Consider the following 20,198-nt stretch of genomic DNA (forward strand, 5'->3'; position numbering starts at 1 on the left):
AAGAGGCTGAAAGAGTCTCCACTGTGTTATACAGAGTACTCAGTGTTATACCTCTCTCCTGACCTTCATACATAATCTGTATGTATTATTGTTAGGTCTGCTCTGAGCACCTTGAGGCAACTGTTGTTGTGATTTGGCACTGTATAAATAAAATTAAAATTTAATTGAATAATAATTCAGATTATTATTCCTATTCAAGACCTATTACAACTGATTTTCAGTCCAGTTCTTGTGTAATGTCAGATATGCAATAGCTCAGCCTTTACTCCCCATTTCCCTTTCTTAAAAATTGCTCTTTGATAGCCGCCCTTCCATTGAAACCATTTCTAATAAGACTTCAGTAAACAGCAGATGGATTAGCAGAAGTGCCAGAAGGATCTAAAATGTCCTGTATCTGGTCAATGCTGTAATCTTTCCTATTTATTAATGTTATAACTTAAAGGTATTGTCCATCTGCTGCGTCCTTTTCTCCTATAAATTTTTTTAAAGAGACACTGCACACCACATCAACATATGCAAGGGTTTAGGCTAATCACACTCTGGGAATCATCTTGTTGGTGCAAAAATACTATTGTATGCCATATCAATCTGTTATTGTTGGCATGTTTTTGTATATTCAACTAAAGAAATTGCAACAAATTATGTGTTTTGTGACAAGCTGCTGTATAAATGATGTTTTATTTTGATAGTCCCTCATCTCTTGTGCATTTGGTTCACTTTGCTTCCCTTGCCTCCTTATGTTTAATTTGTTCCTGCTGTGTTCCCCAGATGTCTCCACTCTCCTAATCTTCCTCTTGTGTATATATTGGTCGTGTCCAAATTCATGGGCTGCATCCTCCTGAGGCCGCATTTGTAAACCGATTACGTCACAGCGACGCGCCGAAGGCAGTCCAAATTCGTAGACTCCTCCGAATGCAGCCGACAAATGCGTCCTCCTTTTCCCTGAATTTGAAGGATGAAGGATGGGTGTGTCAGGTGTGTCCTTCGTGGCCTACCATATCCCAGAATTCTGGAGTTTGGCTGGGCCAAACTCCAGTTTCCAACAATGGCGGCCACTACTAAGTTTTAAAATTACTCTTACTAATCTTTCTGGGTCACAAAATAAACTTTTGACATATTTTCAGGCGAGAAAGTAGCTGTGTAAACATCAAATATCTGCTCGGTTTATCAAGATATCACATATTTGCAAAAGTGCTTCGACGTTTTCGGAGACGTCTGCTACCCACCAGCTCGATAGCTAGTCGGGAGCTCGAGGGTCACTGAAGCCGCCGAGAACGGCAAAACTCCCGGCACATCATTTTCAGATCACCGCGGACTTTCGCTGCTCAAGGTTAAACGTAATATATAATTCACTTAGACAACCTAAAAATGTTATTGTTGGGCTTTTTTCAGTGTTTTATTTGTTCGTGAGTAAATCGGTTTGGCTGAGATTAAAGTTATTAGATTAGATTAGATAAAATAAAACTTTATTAATCCCCCGGGGGGGTTCCTCCTTGGTTTTTACACAGCTGAATAAACATCAAACAGAAAACTGATTAAACAGAAGTATGAGACGGTCGAGAATTTATGCCAGTGTCCCGTTATATTTTAGATAGCATTGAGCAGACGGCCGAGTTTATTAAAATCCACTGAGACAGCGGTGACGCTAATCAGAAGGCTAGACCGTCCAATTTCCCCAGCCGTTTACTTCCGGCCTACCCGACCTTCTGAGGACCCGGCCCACGTAGACCGCGAAGGCTGGGTCCTCAGGAGGATGCAGCCCATGAATTTGGACACGACCATTGTCTCAGTCTTCCCTTGTCTCCTGCTCCTCTACTCTCATGGTTCTAAGGTTCCATGTTCCCAGTTCCTGGTTCCCACTGTTTCTCAGTTTAGGTTTTCTGTTTTAGTTCCTTGTTACGTTTTCTTACATTTTCTTATTTTTGTGTTATTAGATTATCTTAATAAGCCTTTATGAATATGGATAAAGGGATTAACAATGCCTATCCCAATGCAAACTCATATATAAGAATGCTACTATAGGTTAATCAATCAATTATTGAGGCTTTATTTACTAGTAATGTATTAATAAAACATTATTAAGCAATTTTGAGTGATATTTCCGTTTCAATAAAGTGTTAAATAATGGACTTAATTGGTAGCAAGCTATAATTTATGCATGAATACATTCTATGAACCTTGCATTAATAATGATTTAGTCAATCATTTTTTTTATTTAACACCAATTAATAAAGAAAACTATCTATCTATCTATCTATCTATCTATCTATCTATCTATCTATCTATCTATCTATCTATCTATATATATATATATATATATATATATATATATATATATACATACATACATACATATATGTATGTATGTATGTATGTATGTATATATATATATATATATATATATATATATATATATGTATATATATGTATATATACATACATACATACATATATGTATGTATGTATGTATGTATGTATGTATGTATGTATGTATATATATATATATATATGTATGTATATATATGTATATATATATATATATATATATATATATACATTGGTGAAAACAATGGTCCACTGCATACATTTTTCCATAAATAGCAAAACAGAAAATATTAAAAATTATAATAAAGAGGTCATAATTACAGTCCTTCCCTTCTAAAGCATGTCTAATTAAAAACTGTTGATGTATGTAAATCAAACAGACTAAAAACTTAAATACATTAATAAGTTCCTAATTACTCAGGAAACGTCAGTGTTGTTTTAATGCATTGGCTCCATATACTTTCATACATCATCTTGTATACAGCTGGATAATCCGTAAGTATCATATACATCACACTCATTTTCAGTTATCTGTCTTTTTACTGTGTAAATGGAAATAATACGGTTATAATATCTTGAAGAGAAGAATAGAATATGAAACCTACAAAGCAAAATGTAATAAGCCTTAATAGTATTTTCTCAGCTTAAGGCAAGAGTCGATACTTGATCTGCCTAATGAACCCAGACCACAGCTAGTTTAGTGAATTTTTCCTCTCCCCATTTTTTAAAGACACCATTTGATATTTTGGGCTTTCTTGTTTCACTTATGGCAGTATAATTGATATAAATAGTGTCAACAGTATTTCCATTGGTTGCTTTAAGAGTAAAGTTGAGAGTAGTCCTCTGTACCCACCCACAAATGATTATTTTGTCTGTCCCTGAGTTTTAATTTAACATTCCTCTGGTTGTTTCACTACTACTCTTCCTGTGTATATCAGAGAGCCTTATGTGTTAATCTTACATATTATACAAGCTATGAAGCTCTAGCTTCATTAGCATATTTGACATGAGAATAAAAAAAAAAAAACAATTCCTCGCAACCGCTACCATCTCCTCCACCACCACATGATTACGCAGCCAGTCAGTGTTGAATCTAGTCTTTCTTAGCTCAACATTTGTACAGAATTCATGTTACTACCATACTTGATGTGATTTAAATTTGGCAGAAGAGGACAAATATAGAAACATTAGCTGGAAATTGTCTTTCAAGATAGCAATTAAAAATAATTATGCAAATATGGTCGGAATGTATAACAACAGTAAGACTTATGCAACCTTGTAAAAGTTTTCATTTAATTAAAAAAACACCTCTGAAATAAACGGTATGGAGTAGAAAGTGCAATGTTTGGACTTTGAGGCAGAAGCAGAAAGCCATATAACACGGACATACTAATTTCTACTCATAAATGCATCTTTTGCGGGGGGTTCCCCATGCCCCATCTCTGAACACGCCCATAATCCCTTTACAAAATTGTAATAAAATTATTATGTTTATTGATTATTACTTTCTTAGGTTTTGTGATAAACTGAGGGACTCCTCACCGAATCCCAAAAATAGATCCACACTGCGCCCTTACTGAGTTCCAAGTGCAGTAATGTCATTGTATGCTGCAGGCTTCTCTTCGCTTTATGATGTATTAAGTGTAATCAAATTTTGCGCTCCTCCGCACTCTTGGGTCAGCTCACTATCGGCTTTTGATTTTTCTTTCTTTCTTTTCCTTTTTTCTCTCTCTCTCCGGAGAGACACGTCATATAGTGAGCTCACATTACTGTTTCGTGTGGTATTTAAAGAGTGCGTCCTCATTGCTTGGCAGAGCGGAGAGCCCACTGACATCCGAGCCGGGAGCGTGCGTGTGTGTACCGGCCTGCAATTGAAGCACTCCGCCGTCCGGAGGTCTAAGGTGGGCGGAGACTTGAGATCGAGGTCCTCCTGTGTGCAGATAGAGACACACCGTACATTTGTGAGACGGCACCCGCACACCGGTCCGAGGAGGAAACATCATGGCAACGACTACTTGCACACGTTTTACAGATGAATACCAGCTGTACGAGGAGCTTGGCAAGTAAGCCGCTGTTATATTAATTATCCAGAGTCTCCTGCATGCAGCCTGACCCCGTCCTGTAACCGTACAGAGCATGAGGAATCAAGGTCTGCACATCTGCGGTGATGATTGCAGCTCCATCCTTCCAAAACAAACGCACGCTGGTCTGGAGCAACTAAAATTAGCTCTAAACCTAAATCCTCAGTGCAGGGCGTATTTTGTGGACTTCTTGAAATGCATGAGCCAACCAGTGATGGTGTTTAAGATTGTCAGATTCTGTGTGAAGAAATACTTTAAGGGCACCCCCGCCCCAGGCTAATTAGGGACAAAGCGGTCTAATATGAGGGACAGATTGGAATCATCATCAGCTGTCTTTAATCACAGTGGCAGAAAGCTCAACAGAGATGTCAAAGAATAATGCTGCTACTGCCCTTGATCTACTGCAAATCTAATGAGGTGTGTCTTGTGATTAATAAGGAAAAAAGATGAGGGAGTGAGGATGTGTGGCCCTTAATAGGATGCAGACAAATTGAAACTGAAGAGGCTATGGGTGCCCCAGTGGGTAGAGGCAAAGTGGACTCAATGTCTCTGTCAGGTTGTGCGTGGGTAGAAAGGATCTCTCTGCAATGTTTGCCTCACAGGAACATTTATTCAATAGCCAGGCACAGTGAGAAAAAAAGCTTATTGTGATTGCTGTGGTTGGTTACAGTATGAGCATTTTATGTTTATTTTAAGTTCAGTTGTTTTTTGGTGATCTTTTGTGTGTGTGTGTGTGTGTGTGTGTGCGTGAAGTGATAACTTAAAGACAATAGTCACACCAGCAGCAGCTGCCCTTGCTGATAATAGAGGCTTTATTTTGCTTGTGTTGTCATGTCTGCTGTGTTCCAGGTTTATGAATTTGGTTTTGAATGTGCGATGCAGATGTAAAAACAAGATTTGCTGATGAGTATTCCCTGACTCACACCAAGTGACCTTGGTCACCCAATCAACCCCAACTCTGGTATAAGTAAAGGTACTGCATTGAATACTCAATGACCAGACAAATATGTATTTAGAGTAAAAGTATTGAATGCAGTCAGTGACATAAGGCTTATTTCTAAGTAGCATATTGGATTAAAGCTAACAATGAATTTGATTTTCAGTGCTAATTATTTTTAGGTGTTTTGCAGTTAAGTACAGTTCTGATGTACTTAAATATTATCCAGCATTTCTTTTGAAGCCTTTAACAACTATAAAATATAACCATGGCTAAAATGTGATTTTGGAGGTTGGATAACCCTAAATTCAGACACAGGCACATTTGAACCCTTGGATATAATGCATTATTATGCTGTAATTAAAACTCACCAATGTTAGGACTATACGGTACAGTCACGAGTCATCCCTTATGTCTTTATATTTAGCTTGAAAGGAGCCAGCCTCGGAAGCACTAGTTCTCTACATATTTTGAAGCTCTTTCAGACTTTTTCTTTTGGACATTGGCTGCTTTTTTACCGAATTTTAGTTCAGTCCTTGTACCTGATCCTTTTCAGAAAATGATTCTTTTGTTTGTGAAACCACTTGACACTAATACATTATGAATTCAAGTATAAAAAGGCAGACAAGATTAACCAGAGTGTCATCTACATAACAGAAACTTAAACAAAGAACCAATTTTAAATGGAATCTTAGGCACTTTATTGCTAGGAGCCTGTTGCAAAAGCATAGTTCAAGTTTCTTTAGTTGAATCTATGGAAAATATCACAGCAGAGTAAGTAGGTATGGAGTAAGAAAAGTGGCAGGCTTAAAAACACTACCTACAGCAGATGAACAGTGTCTGAAAATCATGTCCTTAAGAAATACAAAAACCAGCAATGACACATCAGACAGCTGTTACAGATTTGCCAGCTGCACGTCCATGATGCTAATCCCCCATTTCTCCACTTCCCAAAAAGTGCTATACTGGATTGAGATCTGGTGACTATGGAGATCATTTGAGTACAGTGAACTCATTGTTATCTTGAAGAAACCAGTTTGAGATGATTTGAACTTTGTGGGGAAGATAAATGAGGCTACAAAAGAGAGAGCATATTTCTGCCATATTGGCTTAAAATTCTTCTCCTCGCGTATGAGGTCTTGAATAATCAGGCTCCATCTTATCCAAATATAGCACATCCCCCAAAGACTGCTGGCTTACACATGGTTCCCAGGGTATTTAAAAGTAGAATGAGAGGCCTTGAGCTTTTAGGCCCTTCTTGTGTGGAACCAGTTCCCAGTTTGGATTTGGGAGACAGTTTTAAAATTAGACCTAAAACTTATTATAACTTATTAAAACTTATTTTTGATCAAATTTATAGTCAGGACTAGATCAGGTGACCCTGAATCCTCCCATACTTATGCATGAATAGGTCTAGGCTGCTGGACGCTTCCCATGATGCATTGAGGGTTTCTTGTTCACTCACTTTCTTCATTCACTGTGTGTTTACACACCACTCTGCATTTAGTCATTAGTTATTATTAATCTCTGCTCTATTAACCACTGTCACCAACCACTGTCACCAATTGTTTGGTCAAAGGGGGTCATCTGATTATTGAGGTTTTCCCTGTATTAGTGTAGGGTCTTTACCTCACATTATCAAGTGCCTTGAGATGACTGCTGCTGTGATTTGGTGGTATATAAATAAAGTTGAATTGAAAAAAGTGGTTCAGTAATACACTAATGCTTTAATAGTGTAAGAAATTTTTTAGCACTAATTAAATATTATTTCAATTTTTTATTTTTACTATAATTAAATTTTTACTTAAATTCATCTGATACATACAGTCTGTGATTCCATGTTTAACTTTAATTGTCAGGCCATTGTGATGCCCCTAATGTATATGCAGTAATTCAAAGAATTCCAAGCCAGTAACATTTACATTACCGTGTTTCTCAATGACTATCAAGTTCTTCTCCTGAAAAGCTGGTTTTGTTCTATGCCAAATGCATCTACTGTGGCCAAACAACCCAACATGAGTGACTATGAATGGCTAATTTTGCATATTTGTAGATTACAAGATGCCAATAATTTTTAGAGCTGCATTTATTGGAAATGGACTTTAGTTTTGGCAAATTAGCAGCTTGCTTCATGTGTAAACAAACTGTAGACTCCAGTATCCAAACACTGTAGAAATTAGCATTATTAATGACCAAAATTGTTAACCCCATGTCAGATTCTTGATTACCACATGGAATTTCCAGGAAGATTGCCATTATGTTATTATTATATGAAGGAATAGACTTACTACTAAAAGTTTTCTATCTGGCTATATGACATCCATTTTTATTATATGACAAAAGGGAAAAGATAGCAGATTAGGTAAGAGACCTTACACTCACATTAATCCAGGTTTTAGACCCAGATCCAGCACTCCAGCTGATTCCCACCTGCCCTGCAGATAACCTGTCATGTTTAAGCTCTGCTGCCTTTCCCACCAACCAGCGGGATGTCAGCAAGTGTCATGCTTAGTCACCCTGTCTCCCCATAATATATTCATGTTGGAGAGCTTGTGAGATGCATGGGCTCTGAGGGGAGTGTGAGTGTTTCATTGCATAACAATACTGAGGTGAGATAAAATTAGCTCTGAGAAATGACAGAGGAGGTTATTTCTGTTGGTCTCTATTGAGTTTGAAGAGCAAATGTGGCCCCCAAAAACTCTAAAATGCACACACTCAGGGTACTTCAAATTGATGGCTTTTCTTTCCTGTTTGATGCCGCTGAAATTACTGGAATTATTCAAGTTGTAAAGGAGACACGACTGTAAATAATAAGAGAAACAAACCCAAAGTTATTGTGTATAAATGCTGTAACCACAAGATACACTGTTGTTCCATTTGGGAATATGTCTAGATTCTCAATGGTGTAGATCATGTTTTAGCTTCACTAAAAGGTGTTTTACGTCTAAAACAGTGGGTAGTACGGTTAGTAGCTCTGTGGGTGAGCAGACAACCATATGCTAGATGGTCAGAGAACAGTGGACGGGGTTCGAGTCTAACCTGTGGCCATTTGCACTTTGTCACTCCTTTCCTGTCAATCGTCAGCTTTGCCATCAAATGAAGGCTAATACAATCTTTAAAAACAAAGGGTTAACTTATGAGAAGGTAAAATGTCAAAAACAATGAGAAGTACATTTGCCTTCATTATACATTATTTCCTTAGGGATTAATAAAGTATTCTGCTGTCTGTCTGTTTGACAGTGCAGTGACAGACAGACAGACAGACAGACAATATAAGAGCCCTTACTTTTTAAGAGTTGTTGAGGCTAGGTTAAGAAGAGAGAGGTGACAATGAATGAGTAGCAGTATGAAGAAGTCTGAAGTGGCAGAGATGTGTGTGAGGATGGTGTAAGACATGTATGAGGACAGTGAGTGATCTTTGGAATATGTAGGTAGAAAAGAGCATGGAGAGGTGGAGATATGCACTGGAAAGAAGAGGAATGAAAGTCAATAGAATCAAAAAGGAATACAGGTGACAGGTAACAGTGAAGACGAAGATGTAGAGATAGTGAATGTAGATGGAAAAGAGGACCAAAGAGAATTATGAATGTGGAAGACATCCAGAAGGTAGATGTAACAGAAGAGAATGCAAGGACGAGTGGATGATGGCGGAAAATAATCTGCTGTGCTGACCATTAAAGGGAGTAGCCGAAAGAAGAAGAACACATTTTGAGTGTTGGTGCTGGAGTAGCACCAACACTGAAAAAGAAGCCTATCAATCCTGAACATAATGATATTTCATGCCAGTGTCATTGTAGTAGACCATATTAGAACTTGCCTTAATCAGCCAGGCTATCCTAAGCCTAGGCTTAATTTCCACACTGGATGTTATGTGATCTGATGATAGAATGTGTAAAGTATAAAAAACGGACACGTCTTCTGGGTCTGAAAAGTGAAGCCGGTGTGAAAATGTCATAAATCTCCATTGTTTCCAATGGCCAGCAGGGAAGGAGGCTCCTCTGTTTGCAAAAAGAACCTATGTTATATAGAAGTCTATACGAAAACTGCTTACTATATTTAGGCCCTCACTAAACACTTACCTGATCAGTTTATGTTGTCAGTCACTATAAGTTAAAATATTTTTACAGCACTGTGCTCTTATTGTAATTTATTATGCTCCTGTTTAGCAAATAAAGCAATAAAGGAGAGTATACTTCAGAGAGGGCCTATGTTGTTATCCACAGTAGATACTAAATAATAGTACCGTGTCCCTTGGTTCCGCAGTCAGATCCATTACCTGCTAATTACAGAAAAATCTAAGTAATATAAATTTGAAGCACTTAATTGGGTAAGAGAGGAACTAATCTAGAATAGTTAAGAGAAAACATGAAATATACTCTTGGGGTGGCTGTAGCTCAGGTGGTAGAGGAGATCATCTACTGATCGGAAGGTTGGTGGTTTGATTCTTGGCTTCCCCTAGTCTGCATGCCAAATATCCTTGGGCAAGATACTAACCCCAAATTGCTCTCCGATGCATCCATCGGAGTGCGAATGCGTGTGAATGTTAGCTATAAAGCACTTTAAAAAAATGTGCTTGTGTGAATGGGTGAATGCACAAGTTGTGTAAAGCGCTTTGAGTGCTCAGATGAGTAGAAAAGCGCTTTATATAAGAACCAGTCCATTACTATACTCCCTGTGTGAGGAGATAGTGATGTTTTTAATGATTTGTGGTTGACCATTGACCAGGACACCCAACCGAATGTGATCAAAATATGAGACCTAAATAAAATTTAGGCTTGTGATTTTAATTTATTCTCTTCTCAACATATTCACAATTTGTTTTTGGAAAAGAATAGCCCCTGGTGTTGATGAGGTCCGCCCCGAGTTCCTGAAGGCTCTGGACGTTGTAGGGCTGTCCTGGTTGACACGCCTCTGCAATGTTGCGTGGAGATCAGGGGCAGTACCTGTGGACTGGCAGACCGGGGTGGTGGTCCCCATCTTTAAGAAAGGGGACCGGAGGATGTGTTCCAACTACAGGGGGATCACACTCCTCAGCCTCCCTGGGAAAGTCTATGCCAGGGTGCTGGAAAGGAGAGTTCGTCCGTTAGTCGAACCTCGGATACAGGAGGAACAATGCGGTTTTCGTCCTGGTCGCGGAACACTGGACCAGCTCTTTATCCTCTCCAGGATACTTGAGGGTGCATGGGAGTTTGCCCAACCAGTCTACATGTGTTTTGTGGACTTGGAGAAGGCATTCGACCGTGTCCCTCGGGGTGTCCTGTGGGAGGTGTTGCGGGAATATGGGGTGTCTGGCCCATTGCTACGGGCCATTCGGTCCCTATACAACCGTTGCAAGAGCTTGGTTCGCATTGCCGGCAATAAGTCGGACTCGTTCCCGGTGGGTGATGGGCTCCGCCAGGGCTGCCCTTTGTCTCCGGTTCTGTTCATAATTTTTATGGACAGGATTTCTAGGCGCAGCCAAGTGGCGGAGGGCTTTCGCTTTGGTGGCCTCAGAATCTCATCTCTGATTTTTGCAGATGATGTGGTTCTGTTGGCTTCATCGGGTGAAGGCCTCCAGCTCGCACTGGAACGGTTCGCAGCTGAGTGTGAAGCAGCGGGAATGAGGATCAGCACCTCCAAATCTGAGGCCATGGTTCTCAGCCGGAAAAGGGTGGAGTGCCCACTCCGGGTCGGGGATGAGTTCCTGCCCCAAGTGGAGGAGTTCAAGTATCTCGGGGTCTTGTTCGCGAGTGATGGGAGAAGGGAGCCGGAGATCGACAGACGGATTGGTGCTGCAGCTGCAGTAATGCGGACGCTGCACCGGTCCGTCGTGGTGAAGAGGGAGCTGAGTGTAAAAGCGAAGCTCTCAATTTACCGGTCGATCTACGTCCCTACCCTCACCTATGGCCACGAGCTGTGGGTAGTGACCGAAAGAACGAGATCGCGGATACAAGTGGCAGAAATGAGCTTCCTCCGAAGGGTGGCTGGCCTCTCCCTTAGAGATAGGGTGAGAAGTTCGGCCATCCGGGAGGGGCTCAGAGTAGAGCAGCTGCTGCTCCACATCGAAAGGAGCCAGCTGAGGTGGTTCGGGCATCTGACAAGGATGCCCCCTGGGCGCCTCTTGGGTGAGGTGTTCCAGGCATGTCCCACCGGGAGGAGGCCCCGGGGCAGACCCAGGACATGCTGGAGAGATTATATCTCTCGGCTGGCCTGGGAACGCCTTGGTATTCCCCCGGATAAGCTGGAGGAGGTGGCTGGGGAGAGGGAGGTCTGGGCCTCTTTGCTTAGGCTGCTGCCCCCGCGACCTGGCCCCGGATAAAGCGGATGAAGATGGATGGATGGATGGATGGAATAGATAAACAAATAGAGCTGCAACAAAGGCTACATTGTATAGGGTTTGATTGTATAACTAATTTCACTCTATCTAATAGATACATTTCTTGGATTAAAAAAGTGCTTAAACTAATCTGACATCAAATTAAAATTAGTAATTAAAAGTGAGTTACTACTGCAGGAAAAGGCATCTTTGCACTGTTTCTCTTGGACACAACGTTTATGTCTTAAATAATGCTTTTATGTGGCTGTGGTTGGATTTAGGAATAGGTTAGGTAATAGTGCTCACTGAGATACATGGTTATGTCGGAAATGATGGGTGGTTTGTATGCTTGCCTAACAGCAAGAATGTCCAGGATTCAAATCTACCATCTGAGGCCTTTCTGTAAGTTTGCACGTCCTTCCTGTGTCTGCATGGCATCAGGTTAACACAGCTGTGATTGATTTTCTACCTTTCTGCTTCAGTACCTAAAACCTTTGGATAATACTCTGTATTAGATTAGACAGAAAAGAGTCCAGAATGACAGTGAGGTCAGCTGGACAGCTATGATGTCCCTATTGATGCTGACCAAGCTTATACAGCAGCCTCTCACCCCCTGTTTCCTGTCTTTTTTTTTTCCCCAGGGGGGCCTTTTCAGTGGTGCGTCGCTGTGTCAAACTTTGTACAGGCCAAGAGTATGCAGCCAAAATCATCAATACCAAAAAGCTCTCGGCCAGAGGTGAGAGTGAAAAACAAAGCAATCAAATACTCTCTGCATTTTCAGGAATTTGAAGAAGCAGAGACATCATGTCATCATCATGTGTATGTCCCAGATTTGAAAGGCTCACATTAGCATATTTTAGCGCTTGTTTGATTCCAGAGTGTGAAGCCTTCACGTCTGTTTCTCGGAGAGAGGCAGATGATAGGCTCAGTCATAATCCACAGCACGATAACTAATCTGTGCTTTGAAAATCATTTCCCCAAAAAATACTTACAAGGAGAGTCCAACTATGAGACAGCTGCATTATGTTTTTGTTTTTTTTACTTTTCCCAACATAACACTGACAAAAAAGGAAAGACAATACAAAACACCTCTGAAAGCAGCTAAAAATACAGTGGTGTTATTGCTGTTCAGAAATTAGCTCATCGGTGGGACTGTGGGAGTGTCAGCCTCACACAACCTTTATTAAAAATACAACCAGTTCTGTCTCAGGTTCAGGAATGTTTCCGCTGAAATTGTTTGTTCCTCTGTGTGCAGAACTGATACAGATGCTTGTGTCTGAACTGTAGGGCAACACTAGCTGCCTACAGCACAGAGACTTACTTGGATCTCTTACACTAACCTCCAAGCAAAACATTCAGTTGAACCAAAGCTCTTCTTGTTTCCTTCTCTACTTTCCTTGGTTACTTTTTTCACCTTTTGGTCATTTCCTTACCTGTATTTTTTCTCCTCTATTTTATCCCTTGTTATGCCTGTCTTGGTTTTTTCTTGTCTACCTATTTTTATTTTCTATTCTTTCTGCAGTGTCATTCCTGATATGTTTCTCCTGTAGTCTCTTTCCTCTGATGTTGTTTTTCTGCTTTTGCTGCTGGTTCTTCCTTCTTTTCTGTCTACTTCTCTCTTCACCATTCCTCTTCCTTTCCCTTTTTCCTCTCTTCTTTCTTCCCTTGTATCTTCTGTCTTTTCTGTCCCTGTTTTTTCCTCTCCTTTGCACTGATGTTTTCTTCACTTCTATAATTGTTTAACTCGACTTTTCTCTCTTGTTTCCCCTTCTATCACTTCTCTTGTTTTACTTCTTGCTTTTTCTTGTCATATCACATCCTCTCCAGTTGTTTTTGGTATCGTTTTCTTTTTCTGCCTTGTTTTTTGTCCTCTCCTTTCCTATTTTCTCCCTGTTTTCTTTTTGTTTTTCATTCCATGTTTCCTCTCTTCTCATTTTTCCCCTCCTTTTCTTTCTTGTGTGCTTACTTTCTTGTTTTCGCACCCCATTCTGTTCCCCATTCTTCATTTCTCAACGCGTTTTATTTACTTTATTTTCTTGTTTCATTTACTGTCATATCATCCCCCTTTTTCTCCTGTTTCTTCTCCTTGCCATTCGTTTTGACCACAGTGGCGTTTTCTTGCTTTGCTTGTTTTGTCGCAAACTAACATAGCATTACTTCCTTGTAGACCATCAGAAACTGGAGCGGGAAGCCAGGATCTGCAGATTGCTAAAGCATCCCAACATTGGTGAGACTTTTTTTCAGATTTCTGTTTATTACATTTTTAAAGATAACTCATCCAAGTGACTTCTTTAGTCTCAGCTGACTGCACGTTCCCCCAACCTTATAAACAGTACAATAACGGAAACCACCCCGGTGAATGAACAATGGGCTGTGAGGTCAGTTCCTTGATTATTAATATGCAAATTCTAATGAGAACTTAAGGTTGGGGAAACCTGCAGTCAGCTGAGACTGAAGAAGTCACTTGGATGAGTGACGAAACATTTCTCCCATTGAAAACACAGGTGTCTGAGGTGGAGTTGGGGAAGAGGTGGGTTGCACGAACGAAAGTCTGAAAGGAGGATAGACGAAGAGCACAGATTCAAATCATGCGAAGCGGAGGCTGATTGGCTCAAAGAAGGCAGATGAGAAAATAATTGGGCAAGAGTGAGAGTCTGAATAATACAAAGACAGGAGTGTATGTAAAATGCACGGAATTGAGCATAAGTAGTTTGTAGACAGCAGGCAAGAATATTATTGGACAGAGTAATGATATCAGAATTGAGTTTAACAGTGTGGGGAAATGAGATAAGAGATTACAGATCTTCCTCACTGAATTTACGCATAAGCTTCATTGGAACTGAGCAATACTTATGAATTTAGTTTTGCTTTTCTTATTTCTATTGTACAGCTGTCTATTTTGTATATGTATCTGACAACATCATGTTAGTGGGCGTGATGAGGCTTAATCAGAATGTGTTAATGTAAGCCCTTTGCATTAGCAATCTTACTGAGTTAGCTAAACTATTGAATTATATATACAGTCATACTAAGTTGTTCTTTGTTAATATTAATTGTTTAACATCTGTGACCCTGAGTGAAGTGAGTTGTGGGGTTGATGACTATCATCAGAAAAATCAGAAGAGTGCACAATGATCCTCTTAACAATGCACAAAGAAAGACGTGCAATGTGAACTTCAAAGTCTTTGCACTGAAGTTTTGCAAGACAAACAGTAATGCTGTGTATGTTTCTAAAAATTAAAAAAACAAACAAACCATACAGGGAGATGCTGACATAAAATGGGGCATTTTTAACTCATTAAGTTATATTAAACTAATTCTTTTGTTAGAGGTGAACTAAAAATATTTCAACTCTCTTTAATGTATTTCAGATTTTTATTTAGACTATTTAAACACTGAAAATATTTCACTTTTAAATCTGTCAGCTTAAGATTTTTATTGATAAGCCATCATAAATGGGAAATAGGCTTTAGTGAATTGCTTAATGGAGAAATTGTCAATAATGAATGCATGAAAGGCCCCAATGTTTAACTTTTTATATTTAAAATGTAACTTCACAAACTTCTGGTTGGGATCTCATTTCTATACACTGGCTATACAGACATTAATTGTGATAAAAAAAAATAAAGCAGGGTGTGCTTTAGGGTGTGGTTGCCTTGTGATGGACAAGATGCTGCCATATGGCTTTAACACTATGCAAGAGAAATGATACATCATTTGAAAGATAAACCTATAACACTCCAAAAGACACTCTAAATCTGCATCTCATTTTATATTGGCCTAAATTAACAGCCTAATTCATATCAGTGAATAAGCAATGTCCTTTGCTACCCAGAGTAGCACTAGTGTTGACTGATCAGCTGATCAGCTGTTTAGCAATATGAAATATCAGTTCTTGTGGAAAAATATTCGTCAGTTAAAAAAATAGAAATAGAAAAAGCTAAAGCAATATCTATTGTTTGTTCTTACCAGTATGTCTTAAATATATGGGCTCATTTGGTCTATAATAGTGCCGAAAGGCCTTAATAAATGTGCTTTATAGCAGCCTGAATAAAAAAATGTCCTAAAACAGACCTAATTAGTCTGATATGGGGGGGGCGATTGTGGCTCAAGAGTTAGGAGTTCGCCTTGTAATCGGAAGGTTGCCGGTTCGAACCCCGGCTTGGACAGTCTCGGTCGTTGTGTCCTTGGGCAAGACACTTCACCCGTTGCCTACTGGTGGTGGTCAGAGGGCCCGGTGGCGCCAGTGTCCGGCAGCCTCGCCTCTGTCAGTGCGTCCCAGGGTGGCTGTGGCTACAATGTAGCTTGCCATCACCAGTGTGTGAATGTGTGTGTGAATGGGTGGATGACTGGATATGTAAAGCGCTTTGGGGTCCTTAGGGACTAGTAAAGCGCTATATAAATACAGGCCATTTACCATTTACCATGATATCCCTCTTGCAGTTCGTCTTCATGACAGTATCTCTGAGGAAGGCTTCCACTATCTCCTCTTTGACCTGTGAGTTGCTTCCTTTCTTTTTTACTTCTCCTGTTTTTCTCCTTCCATCCTCTACTTCTTTTTTCCCTTCTCCCCTCCCTTGTCCTCTGCCTCCTCTTTCCTCTCCAATGGTGCTTCATTTTCCACTCCCTTCCTTCAGTCCTTATGGCATCTGTCTCCTCAGTGATGCCACTGCTTTACATGATTTCTTTCTTTATACCTGCATCTCTTCATTCCTTCTTCTCTTCTTCTTTTTTCTCTTCTGTCTCCATCCCCCTTCTTGGTTCCAAGGCAGTTCCCCCATTGCATAACAGCACCCCCACCCCCTTCCTTGCGGCTCCCGCTTTAGTGCACACACAGCTAGATCTACACTCCCCCGCACTGGAGCCAGTCTCCATGGCAACACAGTCAGAGTGAATCCTGCAACCGGGGTTTCCCCCTAATGAGGACATCCCCCTCCTGCATGTGTGTGTGTGTGTGTATACATTTGTGCTGTCTGAGTAAAGAATAAAAATTTATATAATTTGCCATTTTAACCTCCATCTTTCTATTTCTCAGAGTGACAGGAGGGGAGCTGTTTGAGGATATTGTGGCTCGAGAATACTACAGTGAAGCAGATGCAAGGTAAACCCCTGGTGAATATTATCTTTGACCCCTTTTTCTTCATCTTTTCTTCATCCTCTGCCTATGTCAGTCCTCCAGCCTCTGCAGTCCTCCAGCAGCAACTTGGAGAGTTGTGTTCCTCTCATTAGCACGCAGATAATTTTGACACATTGTTTTTTCTTTTTTTCTTTTTTTTTGGCAGAACAGGCTGTGGCTCTGACGGATTATACCTCTGCGCAATTTTCTGTGCACTGAATTGCAAATTGAGGGCGAGGAGCTTTCTCCAGAGTCCAAATTTACAGACAGATTGAAACATACAAGAAAACTGTACAGAAGGCACACATGCCCATGCCATAACCCCCTTAGGAGGCAGACTTAAATCAATTTGACTGCGGAGGCGGTTTGTGAAGGCGTGAGAGAGAAGAGAAGAAGGGGACAGAAATGTTAAAGGGAGGATGGGAAGAGGTAGAATGAGAGATGCAGTAAACTGATTTTTTAAGCTATTTATTATTTTCCATAAACAGATTTATCCCTCAATCCTCGTCCTAACTCTGGCTTATTCATCTGTTATCCAATTCAGGACAATGAGTGATCTTTTTCACATTCGGTTTGGACTGTTATACTTCCAACATAAAATATGAAGTATTAATCAATTATAGCGTGAGAGCCATCAAGTTTTCAAGTGAAGCAGGGTTTGTTTTGTGTCTATGCAGCAACAGTAAAACTGGAGTTTTGTATTATGTTGCCAAAAGCATTATATAAATGTTTTATCTGTGGTAATTCCTCAAATTGTAATTTAGGTAAAGTAATAAAGTACAATATAATCATCAATCAAATCATGATGTTTATGCTGTCAGAAAATAAATTACCATACCTTATTGTCAATTTATTTTATATTTAAACAGTGCCAAATCACAACAACAGTCACTTCAAGGGGCTTTATATTGTAAAGTAGACCCTACAATAATACAGAGAAGAACCCAACAATCATATCACCCCCTATGAGCAAGCACTTTGGCAACAATGGGAAGGAAAAAAACCCTTTTAACAGGAAGAAACCTCCAGCAGGGAGGGGTGGCCATCTGCCATCTGGGTGAGAGAATTGAAGACAGGACAAAAGACATGCTGTGAAAGAGAGCCAGGGATTAATAACAAGAATGAGTCAATGCAGAGAAGTCTATTAACACATAGTGAGTGAGAAAGGTGACTGTATCTTTAGAGTTGCCTTACCTTTAAGTTCTGTTATGGAAATCTTTGCAATCTTTGCAAAGGGGGTCAAATACAGGTAATGGTAGAGAGTGTGATGAGGAGGTGCTTGATATAGAACAGAAATGAAGGACAGACAGTATTAAATTTGAAAGAGATCGGAAACTGCAAGGTGGTAGCAGGGTAGAATGTAACAGGAGGGCTTTCGGTAATCAGTAGGATGGCTTTGGAGAGTAAGAAGAGGAAGTGGGTGAAGGCAGAGGCAAGGATTAAATGGTGGAAGTTGGAGAAAGCAGAATGTTGCTCAGAGTTCAGGGAAGAGTTATGAAAAGCTCTGGGTGGTAAGAGAGAGTTATCAGATAGTACTGAGGCATTTGGTTTAGCCTTTTGACAAACTAAAGAGGACAAGGACACTTGGTGGTGGAATAAGGAAGTACAGGAAGTACAGGAAAGTATTCAAAGGCAGAGGATAGCAAAGAGTAAAAAGTAAGTCAGGGAGATGACGAAAGTAAACAGGAGTACTGGAAGGCTGGGGTACATCAAAGAAAGAGCCTGCAAAGGAAAAGGCTTTTAGTGAATTGTTGTATGTGAGATAGACACAAGGGAAAGAGAAAATTACTTTTGCTGATTGGCTAAGCAGAAAGATTTAGCTGCAAGTGATGCACAGCAGGTTAAGGTGATTAAGGAGAGAAACGGAAATGTGCTAGTGATAAACAGTGATAAACCTGTTGAGTTATGGAGATGTATATAGAAGAGTACAGTGGACTGTTTGGCCAGTTTTTTTTAAACACAGTTTTAAAGAATGAGAGGATGACTGAGGAATGGTAATAAAGTATACTGGCTCCAGATTTCCAGAACAACAGTAATGTGCAGAGGTATAGTAAGTACAGGGGGATAGAGTTGATTTGCCTCACCATGCAGCTATGGGAAAAAGTTGTGGAAGCTAGGTTAAGAAGAGACGTGATGAGTAGTGATTGTTTGGATACTTTTACCATTTTGTTTTATTGTAGCTGCTAGTGGTTCAATAAACACAGCAAAGAGAGGTGGCGAGAGAGGACATCTTTACCTGTCCCATTGTGTAGAATGAAGTTTTGTGAACTCAATTAATTGGTGGTGGCTGCGGTCTTTAGTGAAGTGTAAAGTGTCTTTATTCAGTCATTTAATTAATTTTCTCCAAGTGTTGGAAACAGTAATTTCTACTTAACTCTATCAAATGCTTTTTCTCTGTCTAATAATAAAATTATGGTGTTTATTGTTGTTTGAAAGCTGTATTGAATTGAAAAGTTTTTGGGAATTAGTGGATGAATATCTACTTTTGGTAAAACCTTTCAGATCAAGATGAATAAGAAATTGTATGATTTTATCTAGTTCATTTTAATAACCTAACCATATTAATAAGAGATAGTGGTTGATAGTTCTCTGGATCAAGGATCTTTTGCTTCAAGAGTAATGTCATCAGGTGTTGTATTCATACTTTGGAGGACTCTTTGAAATCATTCTTATAAATAATAGAGTTAAATTGTCTAAAATGTCTTTCAAAGTGACTGGAGAAACCTTCAGTTACAGGCATTTTATTATTGGGCATTTGATTGAGTATATTAGAGATAGGGTTTTTATCTAGTGTGTTCATTTGATCTTGTGGGAGGTTTAAGGATGTCGAGCAATTTAATGATGTATTCAATATTCAGATCATAATCTGAGGTTTATAATTACAAAACAAATCCTGAAAACATTAGTTATATCTATAGAGCTGTAAAAAAAACACCTGATAAGTCCCAGGTAACTGTAATTATTGCTTTAACTGTGTTTTGTTTAACTAGATGTGGGATTTTACAAGGTATTCACTTGAATTATTAATACACTGGACTTTGTTGAATTGAAGTCATTGAGAGAAACTGTTGGTGTGTGTGTGTTTTCTTTCTGTTTTTGTTTACTAGATCATTTAGTTCTGAAGTGAAAAGTTATTATTAATCTCAGGCTCTCATCCACAGCATCTCTTTTGTCCTGTCTCCCTCCCATCAAACCCAAACAGTTGTGGCAGATAGTTACCCGTCTGTGAGCCTGGTCCTCCCGAAGGTTTCTTCCTGTTAAAAGGGAGTTTTGCCATTCCACTGTCACCAAGTGCTTGCTCACAGAGGGGTTGTCTGATTTTTCGGATTTTCTCTTTATTATTGTAGACTTGTTGTTTTACAACATAAAGCACATTGAGGCAATTGTTTTTTGGCACTATAAAAATAAAACTGAGTTAAATTGAAAAAATCTTCAAACTCTAAG

At 39.6% G+C, this 20,198-nt stretch overlaps 1 protein-coding gene across 8 annotated transcripts in view; it reads left to right on the forward strand.

Moving 5' to 3' along the window:
* Positions 1–4,054: 4,054 nt before the first annotated feature.
* camk2b2 (calcium/calmodulin-dependent protein kinase (CaM kinase) II beta 2) overlaps positions 4,055–20,198 on the forward strand; it is a 65,317-nt gene continuing 49,173 nt past the window's right edge. For 2 of the 8 annotated variants that reach the window (XM_076886868.1, XM_076886865.1), the window contains exons 1-5: positions 4,059–4,388; positions 12,280–12,374; positions 13,806–13,865; positions 16,082–16,136; positions 16,674–16,739. In XM_076886868.1, the coding sequence (XP_076742983.1) occupies positions 4,327–4,388; positions 12,280–12,374; positions 13,806–13,865; positions 16,082–16,136; positions 16,674–16,739 (338 nt within the window). In that variant the 5' untranslated portion in view covers positions 4,059–4,326. Of the gene's footprint in view, positions 4,389–12,279; positions 12,375–13,805; positions 13,866–16,081; positions 16,137–16,673; positions 16,740–20,198 lie in introns of all 8 variants that reach the window. The other 6 variants (XM_076886866.1, XM_076886867.1, XM_076886863.1 and 3 more) reach the window with 5 other exon arrangements.

Source organism: Maylandia zebra, linkage group LG7 (genome assembly GCF_041146795.1).
Source record: "Maylandia zebra isolate NMK-2024a linkage group LG7, Mzebra_GT3a, whole genome shotgun sequence".
NCBI classification, from domain to species: Eukaryota; Metazoa; Chordata; class Actinopteri; order Cichliformes; family Cichlidae; genus Maylandia; species Maylandia zebra.